Source organism: Taudactylus pleione, unplaced genomic scaffold (genome assembly GCF_031769625.1).
Source record: "Taudactylus pleione unplaced genomic scaffold, aTauple2 ptg000574l, whole genome shotgun sequence".
NCBI lineage: Eukaryota > Metazoa > Chordata > Amphibia > Anura > Myobatrachidae > Taudactylus > Taudactylus pleione.
The window spans coordinates 1,813,015-1,838,773 of NW_028284976.1; the positions used below are offsets into that span (position 1 = coordinate 1,813,015).

Consider the following 25,759-nt stretch of genomic DNA (forward strand, 5'->3'; position numbering starts at 1 on the left):
GGTCATGTAGGTAGTTTACTACTCACCTTCATCAATAGCTTGCATTAGGCACTCATAGGTTGTCTGAACAAGCCTCTTCGCTCCCTCATCAACTTCTCCAACATAAAATGTCTCATTGAGATCTCCATGGTAACCATTGTGATAAACTGTAATGTCCACTGAAACATTGTAGAAATAAGAGTAAAATATTTAAAGTTTTATTTTTTATGGGTCAAATAAAATGTATGGAGAAGGCTACAGATGGTAAGCTCTGGTTTACAGAATCCCAGGAAAACCAACTCTCCACTGTGAGTCCCTTCTGTTCTATTGTTTCCAGTAACCGTTATTGAACAATATAACACTAGTGCCCACCATTCACAATATCTCCATCTTGCAAAGGCCTCCTGTCTGGAATCCCGTGGCAGATCACTTCATTCACAGATGTGCAGCAAGACTTTGGAAAGTTGTAATAATTTAGTGGAGAAGGATAGCAATTTCTTGAAATACATGCCTGGAATGAATAAATATGAATCACATCACTAAAAGAGAAATAAAGGACAATATCAGAATTGCAAACCTTATATAACATTTCACTAAGGGTCTGTAAACCTAAAGGGTTATTTTATTTACTTCTAGTACAATAAATGTATGTAGGTTCATAAACCATTACCCTTCAGTACAATATCAAGATGATAGATGTATTTTATTATTGGAAACTGGTAAAGCTTCAGCCCAAACACAAGCATCCCACAAATAGTATTTCTGCTACCAAATGTCACCAATATTCCCCACAATGCTAAAGCTGGGCACACACTGACAGGTGTATCGTCCGTTCAAATAAACATCTTTATGTAGTTCATGAGCAGGTGTGTAAAAGACGATATGTCTGAATGACAATTCACCGACATATTGCTTCTGCACTGGAGCTGTGTGTATAGGCGACGCGCAGACCGCCCTTACACATGCTGCAGGGACGCGGCGGGTGATTGACATCTCAACTGGGCAGGGAAATTCATATATCTGCCCAGATTGTGCCGTCAGTGTTGACATCAGTAAAACCACTGGTAAGAGTGGTAATGGAGCATACACACTGTCAGATTTGTCAGATCTGTCAGATGAACGATTTAAACGATTGAACGATTTTACCAAAGATTTGACCGATTTGAACTATTTTTGACTGCATTAAAATGAATGGAATCGTCCAAGTCTGACTGCAAACACATCAGATGTCAGATATCGTTATCTGACCATCGGGAACGCGCATCGTTCAAATCGTTCATCTGACAGATATGTCAGATTTTCCTTTAGATATGAATGATTGAACGATTTTTTAAAAATCAGAAAAATCTGACCGTGTGTATGCTCCATAAGAGTGTACTCCAGCTTAAGAATGTAAGGGTATTTGGGCTGTTAGTGTCCATTGTATGTTATAGGTGTGTGTGTCATGTTCCCTTCAATGTACAGCACTGTGTAATGTCAGCACTTTCTTAATACAACTACTACTAATAATAATACCCTGTATGACATTCAGACTGTACTAAAAAATATAAAACAATACCGTAAATGAAAATCCTGTATACACCATTCTAGTGAAAGTAAAAATCTAGTGATGTAGCCCAATGGTTTCCAAACTGTCAGTTGAAGGCACCCTTAGGGTCTCCTTCATTTTCTCAATGCACCCTTAAGCCAAATTACCTGTAGTACTGCCCCTGAGGCAATGCGCCCCCAGGAATAGCGCCCCTGAGGCAATGCGCCCTGTAGTAGTGCCCCTTATGCAATGCGCCCTGTAGTAGTGCCCCTTATGCAATGCGCCCTGTAGTAGTGCCCCTTATGCAATGCACCCTGTAGTAGTGCCCCTTATGCAATGCGCCCTGTAGTAGTGCCCCTTATGCAATGCGCCCTGTAGTAGTGCCCCTTATGCAATGCGCCCTGTAGTAGTGCCCCTTATGCAATGCGCCCTGTAGTAGTGCCCCTTATGCAATGCGCCCTGTAGTAGTGCCCCTTATGCAATGCGCCCTGTAGTAGTGCCCCTTATGCAATGCGCCCTGTAGTAGTGCCCCTTATGCAATGCGCCCTGTAGTAGTGCCCCTTATGCAATGCGCCCTGTAGTAGTGCCCCTTATGCAATGCGCCCTGTAGTAGTGCCCCTTATGCAATGCGCCCTGTAGTAGTGCCCCTTATGCAATGCGCCCTGTAGTAGTGCCCCTTATGCAATGCGCCCTGTAGTAGTGCCCCTTATGCAATGCGCCCTGTAGTAGTGCCCCTTATGCAATGGCCCTTGTAGTAGTGCTTCTTAGGCATTGACCCCACACTCCTGTGCAGAACATACCTGCATTAAGTTCACACTGGGGACCGCTCCTCCTGCTGTCTCTCCCACAGCCGCTGCGCAGACTGGATCAGGCTGGATCCAGCAGGCACGCATGATGCTCACAAGTTCCCAGTGATGCATTGCGTTGGCCGTAAGTGAATGGGTGATATCACCCGCGCACTGCATCACTGGGAATGCTGAAGCGATCAAAGGCTTCTGATAGCTTCAGAGACCAGCGATCCACTTTCTGAAGGAAAGTTGATCGCGATCTACCGGTGGGAGCTCTGCGAGCTAACGGTAGTTCGCGATCAACATTTTGGCCACACCTGCTGAGATGACAGCAGCTTACCTCCAGTCGCGGCTCTCTGGTGACAGCGCCGTGGCACCCCAGGGTGTCGCGGTGCACAGTTTGTGAGCCACTGATGTAGCCTATATTCCATTTCTTTCCGTGTAGAGTTATATACAATAATTCCTTCTTCCGTATTTGAGGTTATGTTTACACAGACTCACAAAGAATGATGCATTTCACTTTTCATGTTTCAGTAATGAAGTATACATTTCCACAGTATAGGAACACAAGAAAACTATATGTCAGGATTTAGAATACCATTGTACAATGACCGCATTCTACACTGCATTAAAAAGCTAATTAGACTTAAAAAATTATGTATTCTCACCAAATGGACTGCATGGTCTATCTCCTCTGTTGTGACTCCAGCTCTCACCATCATAGCAGCCACTCCTAATACTTCTCTTGCCAACTACAAAGCAAAAAACAAAATGATAAATAACGGGATTTAATTTCAGAACCATTTCTACTGAGCTGCTTAACAATAGAACGCAGAAAGACGAAAGGCATTAGCATGCACGCAATTACTTTTCACTGAATAGAAGCATAGATGGTAGAAATTAGATCTCTCTGATTTTTCTTTTGTTTGGATCAACACTGAAAATCTTATTACATCCCTCCACAAAAATGTTTTGACCCAGTGATCTTCCATTGCCCTAAAGGTGAACAGAACACAGTTGGATCAATTGTCCAGGTGGGCAAGACCCTTGCACCGATTACACTCAACAAAACGTCCATGCTCTTATCCATAAAGGTAATTCCAATAGTTATTATTGTATAAATATTTAATTTAAAATAATCTTTGACATACAACTCACGCAGTTTCAGGCCACTATTCGGGATATGATGGTAAACACTTCTGGTCTCACCCTAAGGGCCGTATTCAATTTGGAGTGAAAAGTCCATTGCCGGACTTTTCGCCGTCATCGCTGGTTTCAGGTGCGAAAGAGTATCCCCGTATTAAATTTGAAATCAGTGAAAACGGGACCGGGAGAATTCGTAATCAGCTAAAAGTTCTGTAATTTTTGGGGAAATCAGCCCGACACCTCCCAAAAAAGATGTTCTGACATGGGGGTTAACTATGGGTACCCCTGAATAGCCCTGCTAAAAGTATGTGGGGTCTTTATACAGTCTCAATAGCTATAGTTTTGCCTTTCTAGTAAGTGGTGAAGAATTTTTTTAACCAAAATAAGTAGTCCCATCAAATTTGGGGTACATTAAAATGGGTGCAAGCATATTTTAAAGTGGCTAACGTGAAGTATTAAAAAATGTAAAGAAAAAAAATACACATGGCACAACTACCTGCATTCAAAAAAAACACCTGGGGCATACTTGGGGACGCCCCCCTGAGTCTATTTCGCTAGTTTTAAAATTTGTCCCCCAACTATGTTTTTTCCCCCCCAACACAAAAGTTGTTTTTTGGGGTCTCCTTAGGTACTTTTTAATTTTTTAAATTTTTTTACAGATTACCTTTAGGGAACTGTAAGGGGTGCAGGGTGGTTTTGGGAAGTCTGCACCCCAGAACCCCAATTCTGCATTTTATCTTGGTACCTATTCCTAGATTATACTTTTTCGCCGGGACTGATGCATTGACATTTCGCACCGGCAAAAAGTCGGACAAATTGAATACAGGGAAAAGTGGAATGAGAACGGCTTTTCGCTCCAAACTGAATACAGCCCTTAGGGTGTGAGCTCCTAACAGTCGTATTTCCAAATAGTGATCTGTCATGCATATACACCAAACACGTTTCGTTTAGGTTGACCACCTGAGGTTTATGTTCCATTGGTCTCATTAATTATTCATGCATGTGTTCTCAGCCTCTCAGATGATGGTGGAATAAATAAGTGAATTTAACATTTCATTCAGATTTGGTCAAATGCTTCCAAATAACACTTATTTGGTAAAACTATTAACCAAACTCTTTCCAGAAATGGAGAACCTTAATGTTTTGTTATTAGAACAGGAGTAAACGTGTGCAACTATTTCTAACCATTAGTGATTCATTGTACAATTATTTGTTCTCCTACCTTACATACTAGACGCATTTCTTCTATTTCTTCTGGAGAAATCACTTTAATTTGTGAAGTTCCTTTCAAGGCTTGCTCAGATTCTGACATTCCTAAAGGAGTTCAAACACAAGAAGGCTGGGTCAACGATAAAATTAGAATCAAGTGAATGCCACATTTATAGATAAGCAGCAATTCTAAATAGGTTAAGGTAAAAAAATGTAAATACATTGGCAATAAAAAAAGAAGAGGTCAGAATTTATCATATTAAATTACCTAAAGGGTGATCCGCATAGTCTGGCCTTCGTATATAGTCTGGTACTGGTCTCATTGGCATCTGTTGAAAAATGGGCAAACTAGGTTAACACTAATAGGTATTCTGGCATAAGCAAAACTTTCTTGATGAAATTAAGCAAATATCTAATGAGCCGTGGGCAACAACGAAACAAACAAACATGAACTACAGTAAGCAAACTATTGTAGCGCATATATTTAGCCACAATACGCCATGCAGCGCGTCTTGCTGGCTTGAGTGAGTGGAATCGGTATGATGTGGCTGGCGGTTCGATTCCCGGCAGCGCCTGGCCGACAAAAGCAGAGTTCCCGACAGCGCTGGAAATCTCGATCGTCACTAAGGTAGGTATAAACTAACCTAACCCTCCTTAGGGGTGCCTAACCCTAACCTCCACCCCCCCCCCTACCCTCCCTCCCCCTAGCCTAACCCTAACCCTCCCGGGAGGGGGGGGTGCCTAGCCCCAAGTCCCTTCCCCCCGGGTGCCCTAAACCAACCCCCCCCACGTGCACGGCTGTCCGCTCGCGGCGTCCGGCATCCCTTCGATCGGGATGCCGGGCGCCTGTCTCCCGGCGTCGGGGAAATGTCAGGCGTCTAGATAGACGCCTGGCATTTCACCCTCGCCGGTATATGACAGTCGGGAAGTCGGCTGTCGGTATTAAGGCAGCCGGTTTCCCGATTGTATGCAGAGTGGGTCGCCAGGTCCCTGTGCTACTCTAGTGTTTGTTTGCTTTTTGACAAAAATGTGCCTAAGACACAATGTGATTTAACTAAAAAGCACCAGCAGACTGTGCTGATTAATTTGATATGTAACATTTGTATATCTGTGTGCACCCGAGACTTTATATGAAGCACAACTGAACATTGTGCTACAGTTGCACACAGATATACAAGTGTCACATATCAAATTAATCAGCAGCGTCTATTGGTGCGTACTAGTGACATCGCAATACGACAGACTCATTATCGACAAAAAAAAGACGCCCGTGCCGGCAGTGTCTCTCGGGACCTGGTGCATCAAGAGGGGCTTTATAGCGCGACTGCAGCAAAGATTGGATACTCCAATTTGGAGGGGGGGCGGGGGGGGGGGGGCAATAAGTCTGCTACACAGTCGCTGTATAAAAAGTATTGAAAGGAGTCTGCTTCAATAATGGGAATAACTTTAGGTGCAGCTGTGTGCAGAGAAAAATCTGAGTCATGGTATAACGTACCTTAGATAACTCCTTTTCTTCGAGGTCCATAGGGTCCACAGAATCTACCTTGGGGTATGTAGTGGAACGGATCCATTGCACCAAACAGCTCTAGCTTTGCAGCTCCCAGCATGCATTGGCCGTCCTCCCTATTTACCCCGCCCCCAGCCACAGGCATTCGGTTTGTAAACAAGCCTAATGGCAAGAGATGGAAATGCATCGCGCACAAGAAACACTTGACATACAAAGAGAGAATCCGTGATGTGAAAAAAACAAAAGAACATTCCAACTGAGGCCAGGTGTTAGGCAGGGTGCTCTGTGGACCCTATGGACCCAGAAGAAAAAGGAGTTGTCTAAAGGTATGTTATACCATAACACTGATTTTCTTCTTCAGGTCCATAGGGTCCACAAAATCTACCTTGGGGGAATGTCCTAAAGCAGTTCCCCTAAGGGTGGGGACACTCCTGTGCAGAGAGGAGAATCCACCAAAGGAAGCATCCTGGGAGGCAAAAGTATCAAATACATAGAATTTGATTAAAGTATTGATTGAAGACCAAGTGGCTGCCTTGCACAGCTGTTCAGCTGGGGCACCATGTCTAACCACTCATGGCTGTCCCACAGACTGAGTAGAGTGTGCTGTCACCTTGTTTGGGACAGGGAGACCAGCCTGTGTGTAGACCTGAGAAATTGTCATACGCAGCCAGCGAGCCAAAGTCTGCTTGTTTACTGGTCAGCCTCATTTGTGAAACCCATATAAAACACAAAGTGCAAATCTGCATGGATCGTACCAGCTACATAAGGAAAACAGATACGAAGGGTTCGAACCACATCCAGGGAAGCTTCACCTGTACACAGGACTGAAGACTGAAAGGTCGGAACTACAATCTCTTTACAGTATATGGAAATGGGTAGCCACCTTTGAAAGGTAACCCCGCCTTAGCATGGAGGACAGCTCTATTTTGATGGAAAATCAAATATGGAGAGCGACATGACAAAGCTGCCAAGTCAGAAACTTTACAAGCCAAGGCTATAGCGAGGAGAAAAAGTGTCTCTGCTGTCAACCATCTTATGTCCACAGTATCCAAGGGTTCAAAGGGAGCCGTCTGCAATGCCCTGGGAATCAAAGTCAAATCCCACGGTGCCACCAGAGGGACAAATGGAGGTTGCAGGCCCTGCAAGAATGTTCTAACATCCGGCAGAGGGGCAATTCTGTATTGGAACAAAACTAACAATGCAGAAACCTGAACTCTCGAGGTAGCCAGACGAAGACCCAAGTCTAATCCCGCCTGAAGAAAAGCAAGTATTCTTGCAACCTTTAAAATCTTATAATTTTCTGTGAGTACACCAAAGAAAAAATGAATGCCAAATTCTGTGATAGATGAGGACGGAAGCAGGCTTCCTTGCCCTCAGCATCATCTGAATCTCAGAGGCCGAAAAAACCTTTGGTCTTGAGGACGGCAGACTCAACAGCCATGCCGTCAAAGCCAGTCGAGTTAAATCCTGACATAGTCAGGGACCCTGCAGTAGCAGATCCGGCCGTAGAGGCAGTGGAATTAGACCGTCTATGGATAGACAAGTCAGGAGAACCAATGCCTCCTGGGCCAGGCAGAGCTAGTCGTATTATCCTGCCGCCTTTCTGCTTGAACTTTCCGATGACCCTTGAGAGGAGGGAGATTGTAGGAAACAGGTATGTCAACCTGAATCCCATCTCACCACCAGATCGTCCACGAATGCAGCTGAGGGGTCCCTTGTTCTGGACCCGTACCTGGGGACTTTGTGATTGAAAGACATCCGAATGAAGAGCCCATTCTCCGGTGTGTATGTCCTGGCGACTTAGGAAGCCCGCTTCCCAGTTGAGAACACCTGGGATGAATATTGCCGGAAGATGGCATTCTGCCCATAGCAGAGTTTCTGTTACTTCCTTCATGGCTGCCAGACTTAGTCTCCCTCCCTGATGGTTGAGGTAGGCCACTGCGGTCGCGTTGTCGGACTGAATCTGGACAGGCCTGCCTTGTAGGAGGTCCTGTGCCAGTAAAAGTGCTCTGTGCACTGCACGAAGCTCCAAGATATTTATTGGTAGGAGAATTTCCTGAACCATCCACCTTCCCTGAAAGGTGTGATGGCCTGTCACTGCTCTCCATCATCGCATACTTGCAACGCACCAAACAAAAAAACGGAATGTCTGTGGCTGGGGGCAAGATATATAGGGAGGGCTGATGCATGCTGGGAGCTGCAAAGCTAGAGCAGTTTGGTGCAATGGATTGTTTCCACTACATATCCCAAGGTAGATTCTGTGGACCCTATGGACCCTGAAGAAGAAATCAGGTGTTCGCAAATAAGAGAGATGATCAGCAGTCCTGCAGTAAGATCCGCCCTGTGTGTGAGGGGTCGACTTCCTCAATGAGAACACACAGGGTACTGGAGCGTTGAATAGGAACAGTTCCCACACATATGCATTTCTAATTTCAGCGGTGTCAATTACAAAGCGCTGTCTGTACAGGGATGACTGCATCCTTAAAGTGGAAGCAGGAGGTATTCTGGTAGCTGTAAACCAGATGGGTGTATTTTAAGTCCAGAAAACCAGATGGTGGAATACCAACATGTCCCAAAAATGAAGTCCAAGGAGTGTTAGAGGGATTAGCCCAACATGTTTCATTGAAACTGGTTCAACTTCTTTAGAGTCAAGTGTATATCATATTGGCGTTCCCAATCTCATTTCCCTGTCCCAGTATCCAGTCAAGACATTTTGCAGGTACACATACATGTGCTACAATAGTTAGCTTATTGCAGTTAATTTTTAGGTTTGTGTTATATTGTTCCATACGTAATAAATGTAATTCAGAGTATATATACTGTTTTTATAAGGATACAAATAACGTTTTGAATCTACAGAGCCATGTGATGTATAGTTATTAGTTGGCCCTGCGCTCACTAATATACTGGTATGTGTGGATCAGCTGCGAGACCTATAGGTGGTAACCGGTCCCTACAAGGATTACAATATGGATACAGGAATGGTTAGGTCTGCGCTAATGCATGTCCCATATGTCACAACATAACAATGTATATATGAATCAGGGTATGTGTTTTTATTGTTACTCTGAAAAGAATATGGAGTCACAGTGCTCCTTCAATGAATTCAATATCTTAGAATATTAATGGGAAATGCTGCCATGTAACCAAGATGCTGTTCAGTTGACACCTGGGGGATAGGGGACGCCGCCCCACCACTGCATCAAGACTTCAAAGACTTGTCTCATGGTGAGACAGTAACCACACCAATAGTCCCTTTAAATGACCAATATACAGCCATCAGCATATCTCTGGACATTCTTGACCCCCTATCACCCACCCCCCAACCCCACACCTCCCTTGTCATTTAGGAACCAACTGAACAGCATCTCAGTTACATGGCAGCATTTCCCGTTAACATTCTAAGATATTAAATTCATTGAAGGAGCACTGTGACTCCATGTTCTTTTTAGAGTAACAATAAAAACACATACACTGATTCATATATATACACATTGTGTTATGTTGTGACTTATGGGACACACGCATTAGCGCGGACCTAACCATTCCTGTATCTACACAGCCATGTGTTTACAGTGTAATGTATAATAGGAATCGAAGCAACAGTCTGAGAACTTTATAACATCAATTAAATTAATAGCCAAGCGTTCCTGTGGAATCTGAATAGCAGCTTTCAATTACAATAATAAAGCCTGAAACAGATAAATAATAGATGAAGCACTTATATTTTAAGTAACTATGCTAGTAGATATCACCTAAACGGACTTGCTTGTATTCTGTAACACAATGGAGATTGTACATACATACATACATACATACATACAATACAATAGGTTTATAGCTCTTTTGTGAATATATGTAAAGCGACTCCACACCTATGCAGTAACAGGACAGACACTGCAACTACCCCAGTGATGCCGCCAAAACCTGTGGTTAATGGTCAGCCTTTCCCAGTTTAATCAGATGGCAAGAGACTGCAGCAGTGATGCTAGTGCTGGTCACCAAAATGGATGCCCGACATAGTTACTTTCAATAATTTTTAAGAGCTTTCTTCATGTATTATTTATTAGTCTGAGAACGTACAAAACTGTGTAAATGAAAGCCTGGCTGGTAAAGCTAATCACTCTCACAAAACAACACCAGTCACACACATGGCACCTAAACAACTGTTTATATAATAAAACCGTAAATCTATACAAACCCACCAATGGATAATGTGGCCTGAGTTTCCCAGTATATCGATAGCCTGGCCAAGGATCTGTGTTAATTTCTCCCTCCATAGTCCATGGTGAAACCTCACGTTTACCTTTGTCATCTTCTAGATTAAAAAGAAAGTACTTAATTTAGAGTTATGTACAAGTACTGTTCAAACAATTATTTTTGTTGTAGAGAGGAACAAGTGATTGCACAAATTTGTCTGATGTCACTTGTTCACTTCTACACACCACATCTGTGTCCAATGATACCAACCCTAACAAATGCATATTGTCACTGTTTGTAGTGTTACAGGCTAGGACGGATGTACAAGCAACCTCACCGCAAAGTGAATACTCTTATCGCTAGATGTGCTTTAAATGAAAAGCAAGTTATGTATTCTGGCTTGTACAGCATGAATGTTATTTTCCTTCTCAAACTCCAGGATAGCCATAACAAATGGGTTAACTGCAAGTCCTAGTCATTTGAGTGGAGACAGCAACAAACCCCAGAAGGTGTATAGTGTAACACTTCCTTTACCCGACTTTCTGCTGAAGGAGACGGATATTTTGTTATGTATCAGCAGCTTATCTTTATCTGAGGGGTTCATAGGCTGCCTGCAACATACCATTGAGAGTATAAGCAGACATACATGGCTTCTTGGGGACATTAACCACTAGCCTGGCGTGATCGCTAAGGACGTGACCAGTCAGAAATGCCCAGTGAGCGGCTGCTGGAAAATATTATTCCAGCAAATGCCAATCTCAGGAGGGACCTCCTAGGGTCAGGCACTCCCCGGGAGGGTTAGGTTGCGGGGAGGACAGGGTGGTGGGGGGGGGGGGGGGTGAAATCAGGTTTAGGCACCCCTGGGGAGGGGTTAGGGGTAGAGAGTTCAGACTTAGGGATAGCCTACTTACCCTCTCCAGACGGATTTTCATCTGCTGGCCTTCCAGCGTCGGTATTTCATCCGCCAAACTTAGGTCCAGCAGTGATTCATACCGATTCCATTTTTTTCTGAAGTTCAAGTTCATGCACAAAGGGCCCGATTCATTGTGGATTGCTATTGCCATCGCAGCTCTGTAATCGCATGCAGGTCTGCTGCGAAAATATGCTAATTGCTACCAAAATGCCATCTCACTGCTAGTATAGACACGTCCACTACCTCCCACTACCACTATCTCACATCCGTAATACCTTGCAAACCTCCATAAAAATAGAGTACCATCGGACACTCACGCAAAATTAGAGCAGCCCTGACCTTACTTAGAAATTGCTAACCTTGTTGCACTCAGTAAGTGCATACTCAAGCTGCGTATGCAATTGCAGTGGCTAATTTATACAAGCCCATGCAACAGCGTTCAAACACGCCCGTGTTCTCCGACCACCTCCCCATCACAACCCCAAGCGCTCACTGCCTGTGAATCACTCTGCAATGGCTCCGCGTGGTTTGTGATCGCAGTGGTGCCTTCTCGCGCTGCAATACATACGTAGTGCGAAACAATCGTTCATCTGTGTACGCTTTAACAGCGACCCATAATGAATCAGGCCCAATATACCAGAAACGGACATCGACCCTCAGTGGTTTACAAACATCGAGTGTCTATGGGCAGTGGCACGTGAAGCTTTTGGCATCGATGTTAAGACGACAGCGGCTTTGCTGTCCTTGATGGCTGCTCGTTGCGCATGCACAGAACTCATGGCTAGCTACACCATCTTTGGGTTTCTTACAACTGTTTAAAACCATCAGCTGTCGATGGCCATCACTACAGTCAACCCAAAAAATTACAAAATTTTATGGTATACGGTTTAAAAACAAAAACACATACACAGGGTGGTCCATAAGTGTGGAAACACCCTTATAAAAAGGAGTGAGTAAGGAAATATTACTGCAGTGTTAACATATGATATGGGAGTGGGGGAAACTTTTTAGGGTATGTCACCAGTATGGCAGCCATCTTGAAGTCGGCCATCTGGGATGCAACTCTAATAATAAAGGTAAGGTAGTCATGTGACATATCAAACAGATGCAGTATTTCGTAAAAAGACAGTGTTATTCATTTTAAAGTTTTTTTTTTTTGCAGGTAATGACATGACAATGGCACTAACACAAACAGAACGTGTTGAGATTGTCTTGATATCCGGAGAACGAAGCACACGTGTTATTGTAAATGATTTCAAACAACGTCACCCAAATAGGCCATCCATTACTAACAATGCAGTTACCAAACTCCTTGCCTCATCACTAAACAATACCTTGTGTGGAAAATGAGGGTTCCCGCAATGTCCCATAGGTGGGGAAAATAGCTATGCAGCGATCACCGCCGGTGAATAGATGCCGTGCGCATATTCCCCACATACAGTACAGATAGAGGGGAGAGCTTGGGGGTAGTCCTGCATGTCTGTAAGTGCCGGGCACACCCCCAAGAGTAGTGGAAACAGGGCGCGTCTTAAAAACACACACCCTTTTCAGGAGTGCGCAATAGAGTGCCTTTTCTAAGTCTGGCGTACCTAGAGTGAACACTAATTTATGTGCAGATAAAATTCTCAAAATGGCCATATGACTAACCCCACATTCACGAGACACAACGAGTGCTACATTGTGGGCTCTTTGAAAACGCCAGCACAGCAGTTGTTGCTGCTTCATCTGTAACAGTTTTTGGTTGTCCCCTTTTTGGTTTAACTGCAACAGATCCGGTTTCTTTAAATTTAGCAACTGCACTGTGAGTAATGGGTGGCCTATTTGGGCGCGGTTGAAATAATTTGCAATAGCACAAGTGCTTCGTTCCGCAGATATCAAGAGAATCTCAAAACGTTCAGTTTGTGTTCGTGCCATCGTCATTAATGTCACTATCTGCAATAGAAACTCGAGAATGAATAAAGATACTTTAAAATGAAAAACACCACTTTTTCTTATGAAATTCTGCATCTGTTTAATATGTCACATAACTACCTATTCCCATTTAAAAAACTACACTGCATCCAAGATGGCCACCCTACTGGTGACATACCCCAAAAGAGTTTTCCACCACTCCCATATCATATGTAAAGACACTGGATTAATATTCCTTACCAATTTCCTTTACAAGAGTGTTTCAACACTTATGGACAACCCTGTATTATATGTAATGAAACCGCCATCCACACCCGCGGGCTGCAGTGTCCCCACGGTGGGGAAAAATCTGGTGAAACAGTCACCGGCGAGTGAATGGCATCTATTCACACTGTGGGGAGAGTTTGGGAGCAGTCCAGCATCTTTTGCGAGTGAAGGACACGGCCCCTTACCTAGTGACCACAAGCACGCAGAGTGCCCTTCTGTGATAGCCGCCCTGCCCACCCGGAATGAATACTAGCAGACCAAACTCAACGTGAATTGCAGCTGCGAATTTATCTGATAGTTACAGTAGACAGATTCAGTACATCCATACCCTACAAGCAGAGTCTACATTCTGTAGTTAACTTGGGGGGAGTGGGGGTTATAGTGGAGCATGAGATTATCTGTGGTGGAAGCGAGACATGGTGTTGAGCTTTGCGACTGCGGCAGGCAATGCCCACCTGCCTATAGCAGCCAGGTAAGTGATCAATTGAATCTACCCCAATGTATCTCCGAGAGGTTTATTGTTCCCATCTCATATGAACTAATTAAGGAGTTACCCCTTTGTTATGTCTTTTTGGAGTATATAAGGAAAATTTACTGGACAAAGACATTATCTCATTTCTTTGTCCAGTAAATCAGAGCACATGATTAGGACAGAGGGCAGGGATGAATTGTGAAAGGATTTAGTCTACTTCAGCATGCATCTTATTTCAGCTGACAACACAGTTCTTGTCACTTATCCTTTACACACAAACTATTACTCTGAACAGCTGTGGTCCATGACCGAACAGGTGAAGAAAATGCACCCAAGCAGCGTTAAAAATACATTACATAGTTATTATGTGCGACTCTCACCCCATGCCAACACATGTTCAATATATCCACACAGACAGAAGAAAAATGCTTCTAGTGCTTACTTGCTTTTTTGTGAAGTAACTTGTGTGTCGCCCAGCTTCCCCGGAAACATTCCTGAGGGTGAAGAAAATAAAAAAATAAATCTTCAAAATAATGGGAACGGTAACTGAAGAACTGTTGCTAGTGTCATAGACCATTGCAATTAGGACACATTAAATCATGTGACAACTGCCACTAAAGGTGCGTATCCGCTAGCAGATAGTGGAACGTCAGTGCGATAACATTGTAATCGTACAGTCGTTCCTCTTCCCTGCAGTGTCTACACTGAATGATATGGGGACGATTCAGTTGTTTGTAGCTCCTGTCTAAACTGTAATATTCAATTGTTTGCGCGACCAGCCTCGAGGCTGCACTTATCGCGGATTTATGCTCGCACCCTCTTGAGATGCGAGCAGAAATGTGTGTACAGTAAAGCTTTACGGCTGGTTGCTGGTGGCGGGCGCGCCATAACTGTAGCAAACCTGGCTCTTAGCATGGAAGATGCTTAGCGCTCCCAAGCAACGGAATCTACAAACATTTAAATAGCTCCCATTAAGTTGTGGATTTCTGTTATACTGCAAGTTCCTAAACTGTATTTATCAAAAATACCAGACAGGAATTTCAGTAAAATGTATAGTCATGGTAGAGGAAGGAAGACAAACCAATTGCTGTGTTGACATATTAGTAAATGTTTCATTTCATGCGCTTTCATAATGGTTTTTATTTATGTGTAATGCAGTCAGAACAATAGAACCATAGACATACATCTCAAAAGAAAAAAAGGAATAACTAAAACATTTTACAACGCATCAAAGCTGAAACATGCTGTTATACAGATGGAACAAATGCAATCGCCTCTTTATTTGAAGCCAAAAAGAGTAAAAGCAAACAAATTAAATAACCATTTAAGCATGGAATCAATTTAAACTTTGACCTGTCAATATACAGTAAGACAGAAAGTGGGCGATGCAACTTACAGGAACACCTGAAAATAAAATGAACCATATGCGGTGTTGTATTTTTAATATTCTCTAATCTATTTTTAGATAGATGGTGAACTCTGATCCAATGATCTTAGATGTCCTATCTTAGAAAGTTATTTAGGCAAGGCAGAACCATGTGAAAAAAAAAATAAATCACACAAAATATGAGATATGGTAAGAACTTACCCTTGTTATCTCTATTTCTACGAAGTCCATAGGGTTCCACAGGATACCTTGGGGTATAGGTGTGACGTCAGTCGCAGGGCACCAAAGAGTTAAGCTTTCAGCCTCCCAGGATGCACTAGGTCCCCCTCCTATACCCCGCCCCCAGGCCAAGGCACCTCAGTTAGTTACCAAGCCATAGGCCGGAGGAGGAGAAGGAAGAGAGAGAACAAAGATCTGGACACATACAAGAATCACATTCTCACCAGAGGGAGACGGAAAACCGGTGACCAGAGCAAAGCCCATCTGCAGCACAGGTGCGACAGGGCGGGAGTCCTGTGGAACCCTATGGACTTCGTAGAAATAGAGATAACAAGGGTAAGTTCTTACCATATCTCATATTTTCTACTTCAGGGTCCATAGGGTATCCACAGGATACCTTGGGGATGTCCCAAAGCAGTATCCTTTAAGGGTGGGGACGCTCCTGTGCAGAAAGGAGAATCCGCCGCCCGAAGGAAGCATCCTGAGAGGCGAAGGTGTCAAACCTGTAATACCTCACGAAGGTATGGACAGAAGACCACGTAGCAGCCTTGCAGATCTGAACTGCCGAGGCACCACGTCAAGCTGCCCACGAAGGACCCACAGACCTAGTGGAATGAGCCTTCAGAGAAGGAGGGACCGGTAGGCCTTCATGAAGATAAGCTTCAGAAATAGCCATACGGATCCAGGCTGCCAAAGTTTGCTTTGAAGCAGGCCAACCCTTTTTACAGAAGCCATAGAGGACAACAAAGCGTCCGACTTCCTAAACAAAGAAGTGCGGTCCACATAAGTCCTTAAGGCCCGCACAACATCCAAAGAGGCCTCACCCACGGAAAGACCCGGTGAGTTAAAGGCCGGAACAACTATTTCCTCGTTAACCTGAAACTGGGAAACAACTTTGGGGAGAAACTCGGGCCGAGTGCGGAGCACTGCCCTGTTCCCATGAAAAAAACCAAGAAAGGGGGTCTACAAGAAAGAGCCCCTAACTCAGAAACACGTCTGGCTGAAGCAACGGCCAGAAGGAAAACAGTCTTAGCTGTTAGCCATTTAATATCCACTGAGCCCAGTGGTTCAAACGGCGGTCCTTGGAGAGTCCTCAGGACCACAGCCAAATCCCAAGGCGCCACAGGTGGAACAAAGGGCGGCTGAATACGGAGAACACCTTGCATAAAGGTGCGCACATCCGGGATTGTAGCAATCCTACGGTGAAACCAGACAGATAGGGCCGAAACCTGTACCTTCAAAGAAGCAAGGCGAAGCCCATGATCTAGTCCCGCTTGCAGGAAGGCGAGAATCCGAGACAGACGAAACTCCCGCGGTGCATAACCTCTCGGTCGACACCACTGGAAGAACGTATGCCACACGCGATGGTATATCCTCGCGGAAGACGGTTTCCGAGCTCGTAACATGGTACACAGCATAGAGCTGGCAAACCCCCAGGACCTCAGCATGGCCGTCTCAACAGCCACGCCGCCAAAGACAGCCGAGTCAGGTCCGGGTGAAGACAAGGACCCTGAGACAGAAGGTCCGGTCGTAGCGGCAACCGCAGAGGACTGTCCACGGACAGACCCTGAAGGTCTGAGAACCAGTGCCGTCTGGGCCACGCGGGAGCTATCAACAGGAGCGTCCCTCCTTCCTGTTTGAATTTCCGGATTACCCGTGGAAGAAGGGAGACCGGAGGGAACAGGTATGCGAACTTGAACGTCCACCGGACGGACAGAGCATCCACCAGAGACGCCCCTTCGTCTCTTGTGCGAGACCCGTACACCGGCAACTTGTTGTTGTGCCGGGACGCCATGAGGTCGATTTCTGGAAGACCCCACCTGTCCACCAGTAGTTGAAAAACGTCCGGGTGCAGGGACCATTCCCCTGGATGAACGTCCTGGTGACTTAGAAAGTCCGCCTCCCAATTTAGCACTCCCGGGATGAAGACCGCTGATATGGCCGGAAGATTGCGCTCCGCCCAAACCAGGATCCGAGAGACCTCTACGAGAGCCGCCCGACTGCGAGTTCCTCCTTGCCTGTTTATGTAGGCCACGGTGGTAGCATTGTCCGACTGGACCTGCACCGGGTGACCCCGGAGAAACCGCTCTGCCTGCAGGAGAGCATTGAAGACCGCACGGAGTTCCAAGATATTTATTGGAAGCTCCGCTTCTGTCGGCGTCCACCTGCCCTGGAACAAGTGTGGACCCGAAACTGCTCCCCAGCCCCGAAGACTGGCGTCCGTTGTCAACAGGACCCAATTTGGAACCCAGAACGGACGTCCCTTGTTGAGGTGGGTCGTCTTTAACCACCACGCAAGGGACAGGCGAACCTCCGGGGTGAGCACAATCGTCTGGAACTTCAGAGACTGAGGCAGCCCGTTCCACTTGGACAGGATCAGGTGCTGTAGAGGTCTGGAGTGAAACTGGGCGTATTCCACCATGTCGAACACCGACACCATGGAGCCCAGTAACCTCATCGCCGAGTGTAAGGACACCCGGCGGCTGTGCAGACAACTGCGCACCCTTGACTGTAAAGCAGAGATCTTGTCCTCCGTCACGAAGATCCTTTGCTGTCCCGAGTCCAATAAGGCTCCAAGATGCAGAATCCTCCGAGACGGGATTAGAGTGGACTTCTGCCAGTTAATTAGCCAGCCGTGCCGTTGCAGCAGTGCAATGGTCAGGTCTAAGTGGTGTAACAGGAGCTCTGGAGATCCTGCCACCAATAACAGGTCGTCCAAGTACGGCAACATGCGGACTCCTTGCAGCCGCAGAGAAGCCGCCATGACCGCCATAGCGTCCTGTATGTCCAATGACACCATGTAGTCCCCAGGTTCCAGCGCCAGAATGATGGACCGTAGGGTCTCCATCCGAAACTTCGGGACCCGCAAAGACTTGTTGAGTGCTTTGAGGTTGAGAATCGGACGATATGACCCATTGGGTTTCTGTACCAAAAATAGATTTGAATAGAAACCCTGGCCCCTCTGGGAGAATGGAACAGGCACTATAACTCCAGCCTGGAGCATAGTGTGCAATACCTTCCGCAGCTCCGTAGCCTTGTTCCGGTCTGATGGTAGACCCGTGGTGAAGAATCGAGCCGGGGGTCTGTGCCGGAAGGAGAGGGCGTACCCGTGAGAGACCACCTCCAGAACCCAAGTGTCTGTCGTAGTGAACGACCAACACCGGGAGAACTGCAGCAGGCGGCCTCCCACCCTGGGATCCCCCAAGGGGAGACCCGGACCGTCAGGCCGCAGGCTTGTCATCTGGCTTGGGGGCCGGACGTCTGGTACTCCATGCCTGTTTCCGGGGCTTGCCCGATTTCTTAGGGCCAGCCTGTCGAGGAAACGACTGTGGTTTGGGCCTGCCCTGGGCCCTAGATGACCGAAAGGACGATGGTCCAGAACCAGAAGGAGCAGCGGCCGACGGGAGACAAGCAGATTTGGCTGCCGCCAGCGTGGCCACAATCTTATCCAGATCCGGACCGAAGAGAACTTCTCCGGTAAACGGCAACGCTTCCAGACCTTTCTTGGATCTGCGTCCGCCTTCCAGGATCGCAGCCACAAGGTGCGACGAGCAGCTACCGCTGCTGAAGAAATTCTAGACACCAGAGTACTAATGTCTAGAGCCGCCTCGTTGATGTAGGTGGCCGAATCACGGAGATTGCCAATCAACTCCGCTTGTTCGGCCGGACAGTCGGATTCAAAAGAAGCCTCTAATGAATCCGCCCAGCGCTCCATCGCTCTGGCAACCCAGCAAATGGCCATAGCCGGCCGTGCTGCCCCCCCTGCAAGGGAATAAGCGGACTTCAGGCAGATTTCTACCTTGCGGTCCGTAGCATCCTTAAGGGAGGACATGGATGGCATCGGCAATGTGGCACTACGGACAAGACGGGTCACGTGAGAATCCACCTGTGGAGGGGATTCCCACTTAGCAAAATAATTATCCGCGAACGGATAAGCCACCGCCAGGCGTCTCTGCGGCTGGTATCTTTTGCCAGGTTGTTTCCACGCCTCCTCTAAATGGTCCACCAACTGACCCGAAAGAGGAAAGACTGTGGCATCGCCCTTCACATCTTTGAAAAAGGCATACTTAGATTTAGCCGCTGGGGGAACTTCGTCCTCAATCACCAAGGCTGTGCGGACCGCCCGAATAAGTCCAGGAATATATACTTTGGACTTAGCATCAGCGTCCTTAGTATGGAAAGGTTCCTGATCGTAAGGATCCAGAATCTCCCCATCATCAGACGTCCCTTCGTCATCCTCATAAGGAGCGGACAGAGACGCCACCGGCCTTTTATGAGGCCGCATCACAGACTCCCCTTGCAATACATCCGACAAGTGCTGTAAAGAACTCGTCAGGGAGTTAACCCACGCTGGCTCCTGAGAACCCGGGAGCGGGGAAATAGGGAGACTGTGGGGTACCACCAATTGTCGTGGGAACCCCTGCATGGGTGACGACACCACAGACTGCTGGGACAAACCCATCGGAGTAAACGCGGGCTGCGGAGCTAACTGGCCCACTAAAGCTGTTAACGCCTGAGCGAAACAAGCCCAGGGCGGCTCCTGTACCGGTGCTGTAACCGTAATAGGCCGCGCCATGGACAACACTGCCGGCAAAGGCCCTCCGCGCTACCCTCCCCCTCCGCTAACGGTACTTTGCACGTGGTACACTGTAGCCGGAGGGGAAAATCACTTTCAGACATGATGGCACCACGTATGTGACCTCTCTCACCAATTAAGTATTAAATAGGCGAGAGACCACCCTGCAGCAACGCACCGCAAGGGCTTTAGCAGAAAGAACAGGGACAGTAATAAAGCTGACAGTTTAGTGAAGAATAGTTACAGGCAGCGCTAGCACAGTCACATACAATGCAGAGAAATAACAATTCCTGCACTAACAGCGCTGATCACTCAACTACACAGACACAGGGCCTGGTAGGACACAGCGCTGCATACACAGACCTGAGCCACAGCGGAGGAGAGGTATGCGGGGGGACCCAGACCACGATGCTTCCTTCCAGACTTCCAGCAGCGTTCACCATGCGTTGCAGAGAAGATGGCCGCCGAGGAGCAGAGAGAAGCTGGCCTGGGGGAGGAGCGCTGACACAGGACCAGTCAGCACAGTGCAGAGAGGGCTGTGTGCAGCGGGGGAGGCGCCGGCTGTGAGACAGGGAAGGCGCGCTCCCCTGGCATGCATTTAACCCCTGGGACGCCGCAGCGCTACCGCTCTGCTGCGGTCCGCTGTCCCAGGGGGTAGTGGAAGCGCAGGTTGGTCGCCTGGCTCCACGCTGCAGCCAGTCCCCAGGGAGCCCCCTGCCTGGGGACTTAGGACCATGTGATCAGCGGGGACCCACCGCGGGACCCCGCTGCTTACCTCTGTCCCCCTTGAATCCGGCCATGGTCCGGAGCATCTGGGGTCACCGCTAGCTGTGACCCCAGACGCCCACCAGCATCCCCGGATCAGTACCGGCGTTCTGGTACCGGCGGGGTGTAGGGAAGACAGCATGGACTTCAGGACTGACTGTCCATGCTGTTCATCCAGTTGTGCAGCCACAGCTGCATGAAGAATAAGCTTCAGGGGCTCTTCTAGCCCCCACTCCAACAGGTGCACCCGACTCCGGCCGGGCACCAAACTAAACTGAGGTGCCTTGGCCTGGGGGCGGGGTATAGGAGGGGGACCTAGTGCATCCTGGGAGGCTGAAAGCTTAACTCTTTGGTGCCCTGCGACTGACGTCACACCTATACCCCAAGGTATCCTGTGGATACCCTATGGACCCTGAAGTAGAAAATAGAAATTAGCTTTATGTCAAGACACTAGAAATAAGCACGGGGTTATGCCAATAACACTTCTGCATCTGGTTCTGGACTTCAGAATGGAACAGCACTAAATTCGCACAACGTTATGCGTACAAAAGAAGCAGCTCCACACAATTGGGAATCCAGCTTGGTTAGAAGTTCCACTTTATTTATAGCAATTGTATAGTCTCCAAGCACGAAAGTACATAATGCTTCAGGAATATATCATATTCCCTTCATCAGATAATCTTTACACTTCTGCTAGTTTGCAGAGCAGAGCAGAAATCTCATCCACACTGGTTTGGGGAATCGGATTTACAAAAGGCAGTGAGCAGATTTTGGTACATTTCTAAATAAGGTTATTTGTCAAATATTAAACAAAACATAAACAACAGTTCTGGTATGATTCGCTTATTTTAAAATTTAAATGTACCATGTTTTGTGGAACAGTGCAGAAACAAGTTTTTGCACAATATGCATCACTAAACTTCCCCTATATTTGCACACCTTGGTGTATGTCGGCATTATGAATATATATCTCCGGACAGCAAAAAGTAGACTAATGGTAAATACACAGGTCAGATTCTTTCAGATTAGAACGATAATTTAGAAAATCGTTCTTATCTCAAAGAAAATCTGACGTGTGCTGCAGCGAAGAACGATGCGCGTTCCCGTTTGTCAGATAACGATATCTGACATACAGGGGTATTCAATATGAAACGTTAACTTCACTGTCGAAGTTAACGTTTCATATCGGAGTTTTTTTCTGCGTTAAAGTATGGTGCGCGCTCCCGCTTATCCCCGTACTCAATATAAAATTAACGAAAACTGGAAACTCCGAAGTTGGATTTGCGTAAAGTTACGATTTTTCATTAAAATAATTGTAAGACCCCCCTAAAGTAATAAAAACATGTGGGAACACTATGGGTACACCCGTTTTAGCCTTTAATTGAAAGTCGGGGCCTTAAATAGCCGCAGCAGGTGTTTTTTCCCGACATTGAAGAAGTGATGCAGAAGAGCACTTAGGTTATTTTTTTCTTTTTTTTTTTAAGTGGTCCCATCAAATTTGGGGTACATGAAAATGGGTACTAGCATATTTTTAAGTCCCTAAAGTAAGTTTTTAAAAATTCTGCATTTGTGCACCTGCCGCTATAATTCTATTCTAGAAAACATCTGCCGCATACATGCAGAATAGCCCTGAACCCATTTCCCTATTGTTTAACAATTTTTTCCCATTTCTTTTTTTTCACCCCAATTTTTAAATTAATTTTTTGGGGTGTCCCTATTTTTTTTTTTTGACACAGTTCTTTTTTAAATGTCATTCCCAGGGGTGCAGGCTATTTTTTTTTAAAGCCTGCACCCCTAAACCCCAATTCTGCACTTTTTTTCGACACCTATTCAATGGTGAAAAGTTATCCCCGTTATTTATCAAAGACTTTTCAAAACTGCGATAAGTCTTTGCAATTGAATACGGTGTAAAAGTAAAACCTGCGATAATGACGTCATACCTCCGATATTAACGCAAAAACGATGTTATCGCACCCATATTGAATACCCCTGATAGTCTGTGTTTGCAGTCAGATTTGGTCAATTTATTTTAACATTGTCTGAAATCGTTCAAGCGTTCAAATAGTTTGTAAAATCGTTCATCTGACATATCTGACCGTGTGTATGCACCATAAAGGCTCCCATATATCTGACAGCAGTTTCCCCGATCAGAACCACATACTGCCGATCTGTCTGAGAACAGGTAAAATTCTTCTTGTTAAAAATCCATGATTTGCTGATCCTGATCATATTCTGGTTGGGATCGGTAAATCAGGGAAATCCAGCATGTTTGATCTCACCGATGCCCCAAACACAGGTTCTGGGGATTGGGGAATTGCACCACTACATCACAGCTGCATGGGAATCTTTAAATGTTCGTTAGAACAATCCAGGTGCACCAAGGCAATTTGAGGCACATACCAAAAACGCTTTGTAAATATGGCCCACTCAGCACCCTCGGTACTGTTCTGTGAGCTTCTGTGTCTTACTGCTTTTTTGCCGAGTTGCTCACTTCACAAAAACAAAACGCACAGGGCAGAAATTTTACAAACGGACTTGTTAGAAAGGTGGCATATGAGAAATCCACGTTGAATGTCTTGGGAGTTCTCCAGTATGACCCATTCAGAGCTAATGTATGACTAAGGAAAATTGCATGACTGACTTTAAAAATGTATTAAATAAAAAATAATTTTTATAGGTAAACTGAATGTCATGTTATGTAACCTGATTAGGAAAGCTGAAGTCATAGTATTATAGTAGGATATTTAAATGCAGTTACTAATATTTCCTTGGACAAATGTTCTCATAGTGTACTTCTGAAATACACTGCTCTAAAGCATTCAATTACTTTCTCTAACTCCACTTGCTATTTGACTAATGGGGGGCGAATCCATATAGCGCGCTATGAATATCCCCGGAGCTATTCAATTCAGCGCGCTGTTAAGTCCGACTTAAGTGGGAAAATGACACTTAGTGCGACTTAAGCTGGCTATTAAGGGCGCTAGTCGGCTTTTTCAGACTAAAGTGTGGGCCTTGGGGCTGTTAGTGCCGCGTTAAGCCGGCAAATAGTCTTGCGGCCGGCACTTTGGTCGGATTACTGCTCGCACCTCAGGATTGTGCAAGCAGAAATCCTTTAGTCGGCCTAAAGCTGTCCACACACTAGACCAACTTACATCCAACCAGCCAACTTGTTGATTGGTTGGAATGAAAACCTGGTAAGGAATGAAAGCAAATGACAATCAGTAATTTGCTCCCAAACGCCGGAAAATGAACAAAACTGTTTGAACAAATTGTTTAGATCAAACATTTAACAAACTTGTCTGACGACCATTTTCATCTGTATTCTGGCATTTAGGAGCAAATTGCTGATCATCATTTACTCCCATACCTTACCAGATTTTCATTCCAACCAATCAACAAGTTGGCTGGTTGGATGTAAGTTGGTCTAGTGTGTGGCCAGCTTAACAGTGCTGAATTGAATAGCTCCGGGCACTCCTTTACCGGCGCTATTTACAGCAAGCTGAATTGAATCACCCCCATGGAGAGATATAGACAGACATTCTCACAAAATAATATTCATTCTACTTTGATACATAGGGGGAGATTTATCAAAGCTTGGATAGTAAAGCACTAACCAATCATTTAACAGGCTGTTTGAAAAATGACAATTTGGAGCTAATTGGTTGGTACTTTATCTCTCTCCAAGCTTTGATACATCCCCCCCCCCCCCATAATTTGTAATCCAGCGTAAATAAGATCATTCTATACAGTTGAACTAGCTTTAAAAGTAAATGAGGAATTAAACAAATCGATCGTGTATGATCATTCATTGGGAGGATTTCAATTGTTTGCACCTGCGGCTCTGACTAATGGGCGCACGACGGAGCAATTCAATTTCTGCTCACCACCTCCCATGGTGGCAAACAGAAATGTGCAATAAGTCAGGAGTTTGGGCACCCAAAATAGTTTAGATGGGTTTAGCCGGCTAAACCCAGTGATTTGGACACCTGCATCCTACAGGGGGGGGGGGCTTACACAACTGAATTGCTCTGATGGGGGGCCATTATGTTTGGGCACCCACAAAACAACTGAATCTCCCCCCAATGTCATCATATACAAAACATTATTAAAAGATATAGTGGTCGATTCTATTACCTGTGAAGAGCGCAAATTGTCCTTACAACAGCATTTCAACACTGTTGCTGGCACCACAATTTGCGCCTTGAACTCGCTCATGTTGCTTGCATCCTTATGAGGCTGCAAACAAAGATCCATGAGTCCGCTTGTACCCTAAGTACAGCAAATAGCCACACTTTCTAGCGGCTGCAAGTAATTTAAGGATAATTGAATTTACCCCATTGTCTTCCCAGGTATATCATGACAGACTGTATGGGATAAAAACACAAAAGCATCCGTAGGAATACATTACCAGCAAGGGATTTCAGGACACAGATTATATTACTTAAAATCACAGATTTAACCAAGCATCTTGAAAACCTCATAATGCAGATACTAATTTGAGAGGGTAAATGAATCCATCATCTCAAACCAAAGTCGCAATCAATCTGAAATGGCTTCAAACTAGACCAACTACCTTTTGCCCATAAAATTGTTATTCCAGAGAGCAGGGCCGAAACTAGGATTTTTGTTACCAGGGGCAAGACAGTAATTTGCCCCCCCCCCCCCCTGGTAATTCCCCCTGCCGCAGTGCCCCTATAGTAATGTCCCCTGAGGTAATGCCTCTGTAGTAGTGCCCATATAGTAATGCTCCTGTAGTAGTCCCCATATGATAATACCCCCATAGTAATGCCCCATAGCAATGCCCCTGTAGTGCCCATATTGTAATGCCCCCATAGTAATGCCCATATGTTAATACCCCCATAGTAATGCCCCTGTAGAGCCCATGCTCCCAT

At 45.7% G+C, this 25,759-nt stretch overlaps 1 protein-coding gene across 1 annotated transcript in view; it reads right to left on the reverse strand.

The window, feature by feature from the left end:
• The window catches only part of METAP1 (methionyl aminopeptidase 1), a 71,618-nt gene that overhangs the window by 29,045 nt on the left and 16,814 nt on the right, over positions 1–25,759 (reverse strand). The window contains exons 2-8 of the mRNA XM_088453265.1: positions 14,363–14,414; positions 10,363–10,475; positions 4,919–4,979; positions 4,664–4,755; positions 2,964–3,047; positions 352–490; positions 27–158 (exon numbers count right to left, since the gene is read on the reverse strand). Coding sequence (XP_088309391.1) covers positions 27–158; positions 352–490; positions 2,964–3,047; positions 4,664–4,755; positions 4,919–4,979; positions 10,363–10,475; positions 14,363–14,414 — 673 coding nt within the window. The remainder of the gene's footprint in view (positions 1–26; positions 159–351; positions 491–2,963; positions 3,048–4,663; positions 4,756–4,918; positions 4,980–10,362; positions 10,476–14,362; positions 14,415–25,759) is intronic.